Source organism: Nomascus leucogenys, chromosome 11, assembly GCF_006542625.1.
Source record: "Nomascus leucogenys isolate Asia chromosome 11, Asia_NLE_v1, whole genome shotgun sequence".
NCBI lineage: Eukaryota > Metazoa > Chordata > Mammalia > Primates > Hylobatidae > Nomascus > Nomascus leucogenys.
The window spans coordinates 28536782-28550415 of record NC_044391.1 but is presented as its reverse complement, the minus strand read 5'-3'; the positions used below and the strand labels follow the sequence as shown (position 1 = coordinate 28550415).

General features: G+C 40.8%; 1 protein-coding gene across 2 annotated transcripts in view; it reads right to left on the bottom strand.

The window, feature by feature from the left end:
* The window catches only part of C1GALT1 (core 1 synthase, glycoprotein-N-acetylgalactosamine 3-beta-galactosyltransferase 1), a 99263-nt gene extending 95707 nt beyond the window's left edge, over positions 1–3556 (bottom strand). For both annotated transcript variants that reach the window (XM_030822128.1, XM_003252544.4), the window contains exon 1: positions 3377–3556. In XM_030822128.1, coding sequence (XP_030677988.1) covers positions 3377–3383 — 7 coding nt within the window. In that variant the 5' untranslated portion in view covers positions 3384–3556. The remainder of the gene's footprint in view (positions 1–3376) is intronic.
* Between the last annotated feature and the right edge of the window lie 10078 nt (positions 3557–13634).

The following is a 13634-nucleotide window of genomic DNA, read 5'->3' as shown; positions in this document are numbered from 1 at the left end:
ATGAATGGGTTAACATGGGAAAGGAACCGGTAGCTTTACAAGAAAAGAAAGAGTTCTGGGCTAGCATGCTCGGCCCCCTCACTATGTGGTGCCCTGTGCTACCTCAGGACTCTGCAGAGTCCCTACCAGCAAGGCCTTCACCAGATATGGCCCCCTGAACCAGGACTTTTCAGCCTTCCTAACTGTAAGGAATAAATTTCTTTTCTTTATAGATTACCCAGTTTCAGATATTCTGCTAGAGGCAACAGAAAACAGATTAAGACATCACTGATATAAGTAAATAAATGTAGGTGTCCCATCCTGTTTCCACTACAGCCTCTGATTCAGTCTATAATGCTAAACATTTACTGAACGCTGTAAAAGATAAACCATGTAACTTATAGGTTAAACTGTGTCCCCCCAAAAGACAGGTTGAAGTCCTAATTCCAGTACCTCTGCATGTGACCTTATTTCAAAATAGGGTCTTTGCAGATGTAATCAAGTTAAGACGAGGTGATTAGGGTGGATCTTAATCCAATACGACTACTATCCTTGTAAGAAGTGGAGCACACCATATGAAGACAGAGCCACACAGGGATTATGTCGTGATAACAGAGTCAGAGACTGGAGTGATACAGCTGCAAGCCAAAAAATGCCAAGGATTGGCTGTAACACAACAAGCTAAGAGGCATGAAACGGATTCTCCCCTCAAAACTTGAGAGAACATGGCCGTACCTACATCTTGATTTCAGACATCTTGCCTCCAGAACTGAGACAATAAATCTGTTGTTTTAAATCACCCAGTTTGTCGTACTGTTACCGCAGCCCTAGAAAATACAACAACCAAGAATGCAAATAACTATGCCAAGCTGTATTTAATTTCAAATTCTGCCTATTATCCAACATCTACCCGTTTAAATGTGCTTTAATATACAGGTTTCCCGTTCCAGAATCTCCCTAATATTGCTTCTCGTTGCCCCCAACACGCCCCTTCAATGTGCAAGGCAGCACATACTACAGGTGCTAGATAATTTATCTCGACTTTCCTTTCAGTTTCCCCCACCTTCTTATGTGCTTCCCTAAATCACAAACACCAGTTTCTTTATACATATTTTTTCTCTCCAAGGGACACTTCCTATTCTCACACATTACAGATTTTGGCATATATATTCCCCTCGGACATTTGAATTAGCTGCAAAATAATTTAAGTACACATTGGAGTTCCTCTCTAACCAGATTTTAAGATAAAGGGCTAAATTCTCATTTTATGGAACAAGTCTCCTTCCCGCCCCCCCTTTCTTCTTTTAAAAGAATGACTTAATCCCACTGAATTTGAAGTAAAAAGATTTTTGTCATACCTTTCTTTCAGCCTTGCTATAGTTTGTACATCAGCCTCTTTAATCAAATCTTAAGAAATCTTCTAAAAGAAAAGATGGTTGTACTGGGAAGCTTAAACTTTTAAGCCTATATGAATTTAATTTCAGCATCAAGCTTTCCATTTTCTACTTAAGGTTTATTTATAGCTGCACTGTCACAAAAATACCAATCAATGATTTTACCACACAAAGACTCTAAATTACCATGGCTTATAAAGTTAAACTGCATAACGCAATTTTAATTTTAGCACAAATCAATATACAAATAGTAGCATATGCCTAGTGACATACTTTTTCATATTTCTATTAGGTAAACAAGAACTCATTATATGTACCCTGAAATGAATTTGTGATACCATTTTAAGAAGAACTGGATATTGAATTTACTCAACGTAGTCTAGTCTTAAAAAGCATAATTATGAAAAACTTTAAATAGGAAACACAAAATATTTCTAAAATGCTTAATCCTAAGTAGGAAGATACAAAAAAATACACATTCCAGGCAAATTTAAGAGAGGCATTTAATAGTTCTCCACTAATACTGAAAAATTATTGTCTTTATGAAGAATTTTAAATGAGTCATACTTTCCTTACTAAGTCATTGTTTTACTTAACATAAGGTGAAGAGTTAACTGTTTGCTAACTTGAAACTTTATATTCACTTAAACTGTACATCTATATATAAAGACTGGTAGACAGTATAGTTTACTATATACAATACTTAGAACGTACAGTATCATGTGCATTAAGCTCAATTGCCATTTACCTAAGAGAGTGAAAAGCTGTCATCTAAATACCTTCTAAAAACTCGGATTCCCACTTCCCAAACTCACACCAGAATCAAGCAACTTGAAATTATGCGCACTTTTTCCTGGCAGAACTATGTTCTACGCCCAACTTTTAGTAAGTTAACATATTTCTCTCCTTACACATTGGCCTAATTATTCAGATTCATTATGGTTCTAAATTTATAACTTTTAAATTCATAATGAAATCAATCCATCGTTAGCACAATAGTTTTCTATCTTAAAAAGCGTTAAAAGGAAATACAGTAATATGTACAATGGATATAGAGAAATAGGTTAGAAATCTTGAGAATTTTTCCAGGATGTGTGGGGTTTTTGTTGCTGATATTGTTGTTTGCTTTAAATGCGGGGTGGTGGGGGTTGGGGAGACGGTAAGGGCTAGGAAAAAATAAATCCACAGCGCTAAATTATGGTCATCTTTTAAGAGTGTACAACTTACCCAAATTCAAAGCAAATGGACAACCTGTCAACACCTACTAATCCCATCACAATTTGTTGGGGGAAAATGGGGTGCAGAAACAAAAAAAAAATTTTTTTAATGCCTTTCTTCCTCCTCCACGCAGCGAATGCCCCAACACACACGTATCTGGTTCACTCTGCGGCAGGGACACTTAAAGAAATAAATCAGCTACAGACAAACCTGATGATCCAAGCTAGACCCAAGCAAGCTCCAGGCACTTCTGGAAAGAGCCCGCTCGCTGGGCGCTCAGGCGGGGCGGCAGCTGAGTGGCTCCCCGGCGAAGGTGCCCCACACCTGGGCGCCGAGTCCGGCGGGACCCACAGATCAGCGGCGGGGCGGGGAGGGCCCGGGAGGAGGGACTGGGAGGGCCCGGCGGGGCAGGACCGCTAAGTGGTCCGGCCCGGGCGCACTCAGCGCCCCGCCGCGCCGCCAGGCAGCAAGCGAGCAGAAGAGGGGCGCAAGCGGGCACAAGGGAAGGACCCACGACGAAGAGGAGGGTACATGTCCACAAAATTGAGGCCGGGTACGCACCCGGACGCTGTGGCAGATCGCTAAGGCTCCGGGAGCAGGAAGTCCTCGCGCCTTCCTCAGGAGCCCGGACGACCCCAGCCCGGCTCTGACCCCGAGACACCTGTTCCGCCGCGCCCGGGGTTTGGTTCCATCCTCCACGCTTCCCCACCAACCCGGAGAGGGGGGAGGGCGAGGGGAGACGAGACCTTGGACCCGCAGCCTGAGGGCGCCTCCGCCGGCCATACCTGACATCAGCTGCGGCTCCCTCTCGCCCCTTCTGGGGGGCGGAGAGGGGGACGACTTGGGACCGGCGACCTTTGCTTCTCTGGGCAGCCGCAGAAGTGGCTCGTGGCCGCTAGCCGAGGCCGCCCGCTGCCGCCCAGATTATTCCCCAGCAGCAGCGGCGGCCAAGGCGGGCCCAGCGCGCGCTCCCGCCCGCTCGCTCCGCCCCTCCCCGCAGCGCGTCCAGGCCGTGGCCCGCCTACGGCGCAGCCGCCACCCGGAGTCTCCTGGCGCTGACGTCTCCGCCGCCGCACCAGCCCCAGGGAAGGGCGGAGCGGGAGGGGCGGTGGGCGGGGATACGGCGACGTGAGGAAGCGGGGATTGGCCGTCGGGCGCACGCTCCGCCCTAATGCGAAGGGGTCTGGGAAGTCGGATCTTGCACGAGCAGTAGATTTTGTTGTATCCCTCTTGCGGCTTGTGTCTGCTACCCTTCACCTTTCTGATCCTGCTATAAGGTTATGCACTAGTTCCAAACCTTGAGCGAGACGAAAGTAGGGCAACAATAGGAAACGAGAAAGGGGATGCCTGAGGGACCTTTGTCTGAGGTACAGGCTCTAACCCTGCAGGACTCTTGTGGCCTGTAGCCTGCTCTTAACCCGTTCATTTGTTTTTCTGTTCTCTCCCCGTACTCACTTTACTCAGTATCTCTCTGGGCTTAATGAAAGGAAGTAATAAGATGAAGTATGCATATGGGTGCTGGGTCATCATGTGAGAACCAGGAAGAGATGAAAACCGAGATAATGATACCAGAAAGCTTTCTGTAGGCACATTTCGTCTTTGGTTCTGTCAGCACTTCGGTTCTGTGGGGCAATGGCCGGAAGAGCTTCTTAGGGGCTTGACAAAACCTATCTCCCCTTTCGCTGGGCTCTGAATAAGGAAGTTGTCTTTGGAATAGGGGGAGGAGACAGCCACCTGTTGAGGCAACCCCACAATAGTCATGAGGTGAGGGTGAGGTATAGGCTTTACTGGCGTTAACCATTATCTACAAGACCAAGTTCCAGAATAGGAAAGCTACCCTGCTTCCTTTAAATGCCCTATCCAAGCGGTTCTTCAGTACTCTACAGCATGGTTGTTAAAGAGTATGGGCTCTGAAATCAGACTGCCTGGGCTGGCGTCTTGGTCCCTCCACCTATTGGCAAGTTACTTAGAATACCTGAGACAAATAATAATATACGTTAGTTATTGTTGTTCTTTTTCCTTTAATTTGCTTAGGTTCAGCTGTAGTGTAGTTTCTCAGGACGTAGCATCGATATATCCAAAAGAATTGTGAAACATAAAGCACATGTAGTGATTCTAATACAGATGTCTCATTTTTCAGATGAGAAAACTAAGGCCCGAAAGATAAACTATAGGTCCATGCTAGAAGAGAAGTGCAGCTATCCTGATGTCCAGGATATTGCTCTTTCCCTGGCTCATGGGTCCAGACTTCTCTCCCTTACATGCTTACGTCCATTCTCTACTCCTCCCCAACTTGTATACAGTTGTTGCTCAGCCTCCTGCCCCTCCACCTTTCCACAATATCCTTCCACCTTTCCACAATATCCTTCCACCTTTCCGCAATATCCTTCCACCTTTCCGCAATATCCTTCCACTTTTCCGCAATATCCTGCCACTTTTCCGCAATATCCTTCCACCTTTCCGCAATGTCCTTCCACCTTTCCGCAATGTCCTTCCACCTTTCCGCAATATCCTTCCACCTTTCCGCAATATCTTGCCACCCATTGTGAAACATGGAAGGAAGACTCTTTCAGAGGTCAGTGTTCCAAATAGAAACCAGAACTCACAACTCCTTATGTCGTTTTAATTTTATTAAAAGTTATAATTAATAAAGAATAACACTTTTTTCCATTGAGCAAAGATTAGAACCCTTTCCTAAGATAAGGTCAGCCACAGCCTTATCCGGGAAAATTACTTGCTAGAAACAATACCGGACCAAATCAGCCCTGCCCCCACCCTGCCTTTCTTTGAAAATAGCTTTTTTTTTTTTCTTTTTTAAAAGAGATATGGTCTTTATATGTTGCCCAGGCTGGAGTGCAGTGGCTATTCACAGATGTGATCTTGGCACACAACAGCCTCGAACAACTGGGCTGAAGGCTGAAGCAATCTTCCTGCCTTAGCCTCCCCAGTAGTTGGGATTACAGGCACAGGCTGTGGCACCCAGCTAATAACTATTGTTTTATAAAAACAATACATGCTTATGCAAACAAATTTAAAAAATTTAAACAAAAATGCAAAGAAGTTAAAATCTGTCCAAGTACCGTAATATAGAGATAACCATTTCTTAAATTTTGTGTTACATTCTTCTAGGCATCTCTCTAAGAATAAAAGCACATATAGACATATAAATAAAATATTTCATAAATTGGATCTTATTATCTGCACAGTGAACAACAGTCATGAATAACATGATTTTTTAAAGTTGCATACTGTCTGTTAAATGGATATACCATCATTTATCCAACCAGTATTCTATTGATTGACACTTATGTTTCCAAGTTTTTACTACGATAAAAAAAGTCTCTGATGAACATTCTTATCCATAGGCTTTGGCACAATTGTGCAATTATCTCCTTGGACACATTTCTAGAAGTGACATTAATGTCAGCCAATTCTTCAACGGTTTCAATTAGAGAATAAAAGTTGTGGTTACTTTGAAAAATATACTTATATGTGGGACTCAAAACTGAACAGATTCTCCCATTTGAAACATATTTGAAACACAGATAAACCTCAGTATTGTTGTTTGTCTTGTGTCTAGTGTTTAATAATGCATGTCAAAGCTCTTTGGAGTAGGTCAGTAGACATTACTAGTTGTCTAAACCAATATCCTTTCTTCTTTACTAGTAGAACTCTGATTTCTTCAGGGTGAAGAAATATTTTTAACTGTGTCCAGTTAAAAATATTCATGCCCCTAGACGTTCGTAAGTCATGGCTGGCCATGTGACCATCAATTAAATAAAAGTGAATTTCTGCAGAGGAGGCTCAAGGAAAGCTTTATGGAAGAAATACTGCTTTAGCCATTTGATCTGCACCCATCCCTTTTTTTTTTTTTTTTTTGAACCTGAAACAGGGACATGATACCGGAGGTAGAGCAGCCATATTTCACCCATAATAACAAAAGCCACACAGACACTATTAATAGTGTAGGACACCAGAGGTGCCTAGGTCCATGGTTGCTTTGGAGGGCTGACTTACCAGCTCTGGACTATCCAATTCTGGGTTTGTTGTTAGGTGAGGATTTTGTTATTGTCTGTTGTAAGTATCGAATACAATCCTTAGTTGACATAATAAGATAGGCCAAGTCATCATTTATTTAGCACTATATATAGAATTTTTTAATAGAATGAGGTGAAAATGGTGACAGAAAAGGCAAACAAGCTAGCAACAACATTAAAACATTGTCTTCTTTAATAGACTTAGTTTCCCTTTAAATACCTACATTTTACAAATATATTAACACCACTTTATAATAATTAAGTTAAATTTCGTGAATTAAATTTTATTAACTCATATGGTAGTATTAAAATATGCTCACAAATTATTTGATACTTCTTCCTTCAAAGGGTCAAACTTCATTCCCCTCACCTTGAGTTTGGACTGTATTAAATGACTTGTTCTCATGAGTAGAATGTAGTGGAAATGATGTAATGTGACTTCTGAGGGGAAACTGTAAAACATGCCAGCCTTTTTAGTCTTTCTCTAGGATTACTTGTTGGGGCCAGGTAGCTGTTATGTCCGAGTTGTAAGGTCACTCAGGCAACTTATAAGGAGGCTCACATGGTGAGTAATTAAGGCTTCTAGCCAACAACTGGTGAGGTATTGAGGCCTTCTGACAATAGCCATGCGAGTGAGCTTGGAAGCAGATCCTCCAACCCGTCAGGCCTTCATATGATTGCATGCATCATGGTCAACATCTTGACTGTAACCTAGAAAGAGACCCTGAGACAGAACCATTCAGCTAAGGTGCTCCTGAATTCCTAGGCCACAGAAACAGTGAGATACTAAATGTTTAAATGATTGTTTTAAGCCATTAAGTTTTGGGATAGTTTGTCAGGCAACAATAGGTAACTCATACAGCTGGATATAATAGAGCCTAGCACAATGCCTGGCACACATGCAGGTGTTCAATTATTTGTTGTTTGAATGAATAAATAATTGAATGAAGTATATCTTTTTCACTTTAGTGGGTAGCATACAATGTTAGGATTATCTTTGCTCCCTGACACCTGTATTATATAAGGGTTTTTTGATCTCTTATAGAGAGATGAAGTGTGAATCTTACTGAGAGCTAAACTTTGCCAGTTGTGGAAGTAACATGGTGAATAGAACAATGGAATCCTTGAAACTTGAGTTCTGCCTCCAGTTGTTTTTCCTCAATCAATTTTTTTTAGTTTTTTTAAAAGTTAATGAGTTAACACAAAATTAAACCATGTCTTGAAACCAGACAGCCATCTTGTCTGCCATCTCCAAGCAAATTACAGATTGACTCATAATACAAATTTGCCCAGAGGGCTTGCAATACTATTTCACAAAGTTGGCTGTATTATTTCTCTTCACAAATGACCAGTCTGATGCATAGCATGTTTAGCTACAGATGCCTCTGATGACTGTCCCTGCAACATTTTCATGGCTCGCCAACAGGTCTGTCTGCATTTCTCAGGTCTACCAAGGGGGCGGTTCAATTCTGCTTTGATGTAATCTATCCAAAGATCAGAATCTACAGATCTAAATTCTCTCAAAGCCCTCTGTTGCAGGATTCTTGCATTCTTGCTCCTTTTCAAACTGAATCATTTCCTAAAAAAGTCAACTAAAAATGGATAGCTCTCCTGTAAACTTTTAAACACAGCTCTAGCCTTTTTGTAGCCACCACTTTGGTAAGCCCAATCCAGGTACTTATCTTTCAGTGCCCCCAGTTTTATCACTGATTAGCTGAGTGACCTGTAGTAAGTCACCTAACCCTTCTGAATCTCAATTTCCCTATCCACTAACTGGGGAAAATTATCCCAATGTACCCCTAAAGGCAGTCAATGAGATTATATGTAAATATGCTTTACATATAAAGCATTATCATTCTTTTAATTAAATTAGGCTGATGAGGTCTACCTGATGTTTAAGCAATTAAGCATTAAGTATTTTACATGAATACCATGGAAATCTTTCAGGAAGTGACAACTTATTTACTGATTTTACTGTATACTGTATAAAATAGTAGCATCATTCATAGCAAGCAGTTTGGATTTAAGAGTATGGCAGAATGGTAGCTTATATGTCAGATCTCATTTTATGAGCCTGTTGAAAATTTATTACTCTTTTAAAAGAATGCATAATTATCACTGGCTCCTGTTTCTTTTTCATGAATTAATTTGTAGCTGTGGCCGAGTATATCTGCTCCTCTTTATTGTGACAGAGGTACTTAAACAAACTTAATAACAAACATATATATAACCGGTTATTTGAGTTTATGAGTTCATCCTAGAGCAAAATTGCACCCAATAGCAAGAAAATAAATGGCAGAAAACATGTCTTTCTCTTTCAGAGGACAGAACTTAGGGCACACAGGGGAAGGCTTTATATACTGGAACATCAAAGGTAGAGATGAGGCAATTATTAGCAATGCACATTTTTGTGGCATGACTAACCTGAGAGGTAAATATGTTAGAATGAGTAAGACAGAGCCTTAGTGTGAGATTCAAGTCCTGATTGTGTAGTGGATGAATGGCCTTAAATACAAGGTCCCTAATTTAATTGTATGGTTTTTTCTTGCTTTCAGCTATTCAGCTGTGAGCCCAAATCAGTTGAAACTACTGGCCTAATTAGATATCAGACTGTTTGTTGTTGTGGATGATCCCTGAGTAAGAAAAAGAAGAACTCTAGGGGGAAGAAAGGGACAGAGCTTCATGCACCTCATTTCCTATGTTAAATTAGGTAGTAAGTGAAAAATGGACACCAGGAAACAAAGATGAGGAAAATCCTTCTGGCAACATTATGCTTTTAGACAGAGCTTCTCGTCTTCTATTGAAAATACCTGACAGTGCCACCCTGTATAACCTAAGAGAACATTTTCTAAACAGTTTTTATTCCTTGCAGCTACATCTTCACAAAATTTACCAAGATTTTGAGACAATTGGAATGGCTGGTGTTGTTTTCTGAATTGACTGACAGAGGAATAGGGTTAAGATGGAGAATAGAGCAGAGGAAGAAATAAAGAAAAAAAGTCTAGGAAATACATTTAACCTCGAGGGAAGAGAACTCAGTGTGACTCACAGCATATTAGCTTGAAAGCAGAGACTGTCACATGTGCGCTGAGGAACTTGTGTCATCTAGAAAAATATTCTCAGCTTATAAGGCTAGAATCCCTGGGGTTACTCTTTGTTCCTCTAGTTCCCTGGAATAAGAATCAAGAGTATTCCTTAATTGTTTTCTCAATTAATGAGAAACAGAAGCAGAAACATTTGTTGTAAATGAAGTAGTTAAAGTTTCTTTAGTTTGAAATCCCAAAGGAGTAAATTATTTGTAAATGTATATGTTGCATCTGTTATTGAAAAGAACTAATTGACTTACAAATTGTGTAGCTGCATAATGTGGCTTTTTTTTTTTCTTATTTCAAGTTGTATTTCCAAATCTAAAGGTGGACCTATAGTAGATACCTTTTCTGGTTTCTATTCATCCTCCATTGAGAAGCATCTCTTTCCTCGACCTTTTTCCACAAATTCCCATTTTGCTGAAATGGCTCACAGAAGTTGGGCAAATACTTTACCTATGTTTACTCACTTATTATAATGGATACAGATGAATAGCCAGATAGAACAGATGTATAATGTAAGGTATGGGAGAAATGGCATGTAGCTTCCATGCTGTCTCCAGGCATACCAACCTCTAGGAACCTCTATGTGTTTGGAAAGCCCCCCAACCCTATCCTTTTGGGGTTTTACGGAGGTAATAAAGGTAAAATGAGGCGATAAAGGTAGGGCCCTTTATCCAATAGACCTGGTGCCCTTCTAGGAAGAGGAAGAGTTCTCTCTCCCCATTATGTAAGGACACAGAGAGAAGCCAATCATCTGTAAACCAGAAAAAAAAAAGACCTTAGCAGAAACCAAGTCAGCCAGAATGTGGATCTTGGACTTGCTAGCCTCCAGAACTGTGAAAAATAAATTTATGTTGTTTAAGCTATTCAGTTTGTGATATTTTGTTACAGTAGCCCAAGCAGACTAATAAAAGGGGCTACCTGAAGGATTGATGCAAGATCCTCTCCTCTGTTTTGCTAACTCAGAACTTAGGGCAGAAAAAGCTGGAAAACACAGCAAACTGAGGTAATAACCCTAGACACCTGGAGGCAGAGATTACAGTTGAAACGTGCAATAGACTGCCTAAGGCAAAATGTGGAGAGAATTTCTTTGGGAAATTAAAATATTCAAAAGCAACCATGTATACATGGGAATTTAGAAAGCCATGCACATGCCCAGGGCAAAACACTTGCTTAGAAAACACCTGAGAAAACCCTAAGCTTTCATTTTGGGCTGATCCCTTAGGACAGTGCAAGCCTGACTAAGAATTGAAGCAGAGCCCTGGCTTACAGCCACTTTGCAAAGGCTGTGAGAGCTTCTGGCATTCGAGGAAATCTACCAAAACACTAGCTGAACACAGGCTAAGGGACAGAGTCTTCCGTGAGCATATTGACAAGGAATACAGTCTTTGAAATAATAGTTTGAGACAAGCATCAAATAAACTGACTGCTACAGCCTTCAAGAACCAGAAAACAGCAAACCCCCCTAGGAAAGTAAAGAAAATCTAATTTCTAGTTACCACATCATAGGAGCCAAATGTCCGCTTTTCAAGCACACACACAAAAATCACAAAGCATACAAAGAAACAAGAAAGTATGGCTTATTCAAAGGAACAAAATAAATGGATAGAAACTGTCCCTGAGGAAGTCCAGACATTGGAATTACTAAACAAAGACTTTAAAACAGTTGTCTTAAATATACTCAAAATGCTAAACATGGAAATGAAAACATTGACAGTGAACTAAAGGAAGCCAGGAAAATGATGTATGAACAAGATGAGAATATCAACAAAGAGATAGTAATTATAAAAAGGAACCAAACAGAAATTTTGAAGCTGAAAATTAAAAATAAAAAAATCTAGGTGGCTTCAGCAACAGAACTGAGCAAGCAGAAGAGTCAGTGAACTTGAAGATAAGACCATTGAAATTATTGAGCCTGAGGAGCAGAAAGCAAAAAGAATGAAGAAATTTTCATTTGTTGTTGGAATGCAAATGGTATAGCCACTTTTTTTTTTTTCTTTTTTAACTAGAGATGAGTTCTCACTATGTTGCCCAGGCTGGTCTTGAATTCCTGAGCTTGTGATCCTCCCACCTCAGCTTCCCAAAGTGCTAGGATTACAGGCATGGGCCACCACGCCCAGTTCAGTATAGGCATGTTGAAAAGCAGTTTTCTTACAAAACTAAATATACTCTAAGTATATAATCCAGCAATTGGGCTCGTTGTTATTTACCTAGATCAGGTGAAACTTATGTCTACACAAAAACCTGCATTTGAATGTTTACAGCAGCTTTATTAATAATTGCCAGAACTTGAAAGTAACCAAGATGCCCTTTTATGTACCCTTCAGAATTCCTATGCTGAAGCCCTAACCCCTAGTGTAGCTGTATTTGGAGATGGGGTCTCTAAGGAAGTAGTGCAAGTTAAGGGTGGAGCCCTGATCTGGTAAGATTAGTGTTCTCAAGAAGAGATACCAGAGCACTCTCTCTTCCTCTTAGCATACACGAGGAAAGGCCATGTGGGGACATAAAAAAAAAAAAGATGGCTGCCTATAAAGCCAGGAAAAGAGCCCTCACCAGAAAATGAATTTGGCAGCACTGTTGTCATGGATTTCCAGCCTCCAGAACTGTGAGAAAGTAAATTTCTGTTTAAGCTACTCAGTCTATATTATTTTTTTCCTATTTTAAAAAAATTTGAGACAGAGTCTTGCCCTGGTACCCAGGTTGGAGTGCAGTGGCATAATCTCAGCTCACTGCAACCTTCACCTCCCAGGCTTAAGTGATCCTCCTGTCTCAGCCTCCTGAGTAACAGGGACCAGGGGCATGCCCAGCTAATTTTTTGTATTTTTTATAGAAATAGGTTTTCACCTTGTTGCCCAGACTGGTCTTCAACTCCTGAGCTTAAGCAATCTGCTGCCTTGGCCTCCCAAAGTGCTGGGATTACAGGCATGAGCCATTGTGCCCAGTCCAGTCTGTACTATTTTGCTATAGCAGCCCAAACAGACAAATACAAGGTAAATGGATAAATAAACTGTGGTACACACAGACAATGGAATACTATTCAATGCTAAAAAGACATAAGCTATCAAGCCAAAAAAACACATGGTTGAACCTTGTGTTAATCCATTCTTGCATTGCTATAGAGAAATACCCAAGACTGGGTAATTTATAAAGAAAAGAGGTTTAACTGGCTCATGGTTCTGCAGTCTTTACAGGAAGCATGATGCTGGCTTCTGCTTGGCTTCCAGGGAATCCTCCGGAAGCTTGCAATCATGGCAGAAGGTGAAGGGAAAGCAAGCACATCACATGGCCAGGGCAGGAACAAGAGAGAGAGGTGGAGGGGTGATGCCATACACTTTTAAATGACCAGATCTCGTGTGAACCAGAGCAAAAACTCACTTATTACCAAGGGGATGGCCATTCATGAAGGATCTGCTTCCATGGTCCAAACAGCTACCACCAGGCCCCACCTCCAACACTGGGGATTACATTTCAACATGAGATTCAGGCAAAGAGAAATATCCAAACTATATCAAACCTTAAGTGCATATTGCTAAGTGAAAGAAGCTAATCTGAAAAGGTTACAGACTGCATGATTCCAATCAGATGAGGGGAAGGAATGACGAATAGGTGGAGCATAGGAGATTTTTATGGCAGGGAAACTATTCTTTATGATACTATAATGGTAGATACATTTCATTATATATTGGTCAAAAGTTACAGAATATATAACACCATGAGTGAACTCTAATGTAAATTATGGACTTTGCTTGATAATGATGTGTCACTGTTGGTTCATTGATAGTAACAAATGTACCACTCTGGTGTGAGATGTTGATAGTGGGGGAGGCTGTATATGTGTGAGAGTAAGGAATATATGGGAATTCTCTGTAACTCCACTGCATTTCACTGTAAACCTAAAATGGCATTAAAAATAAAGT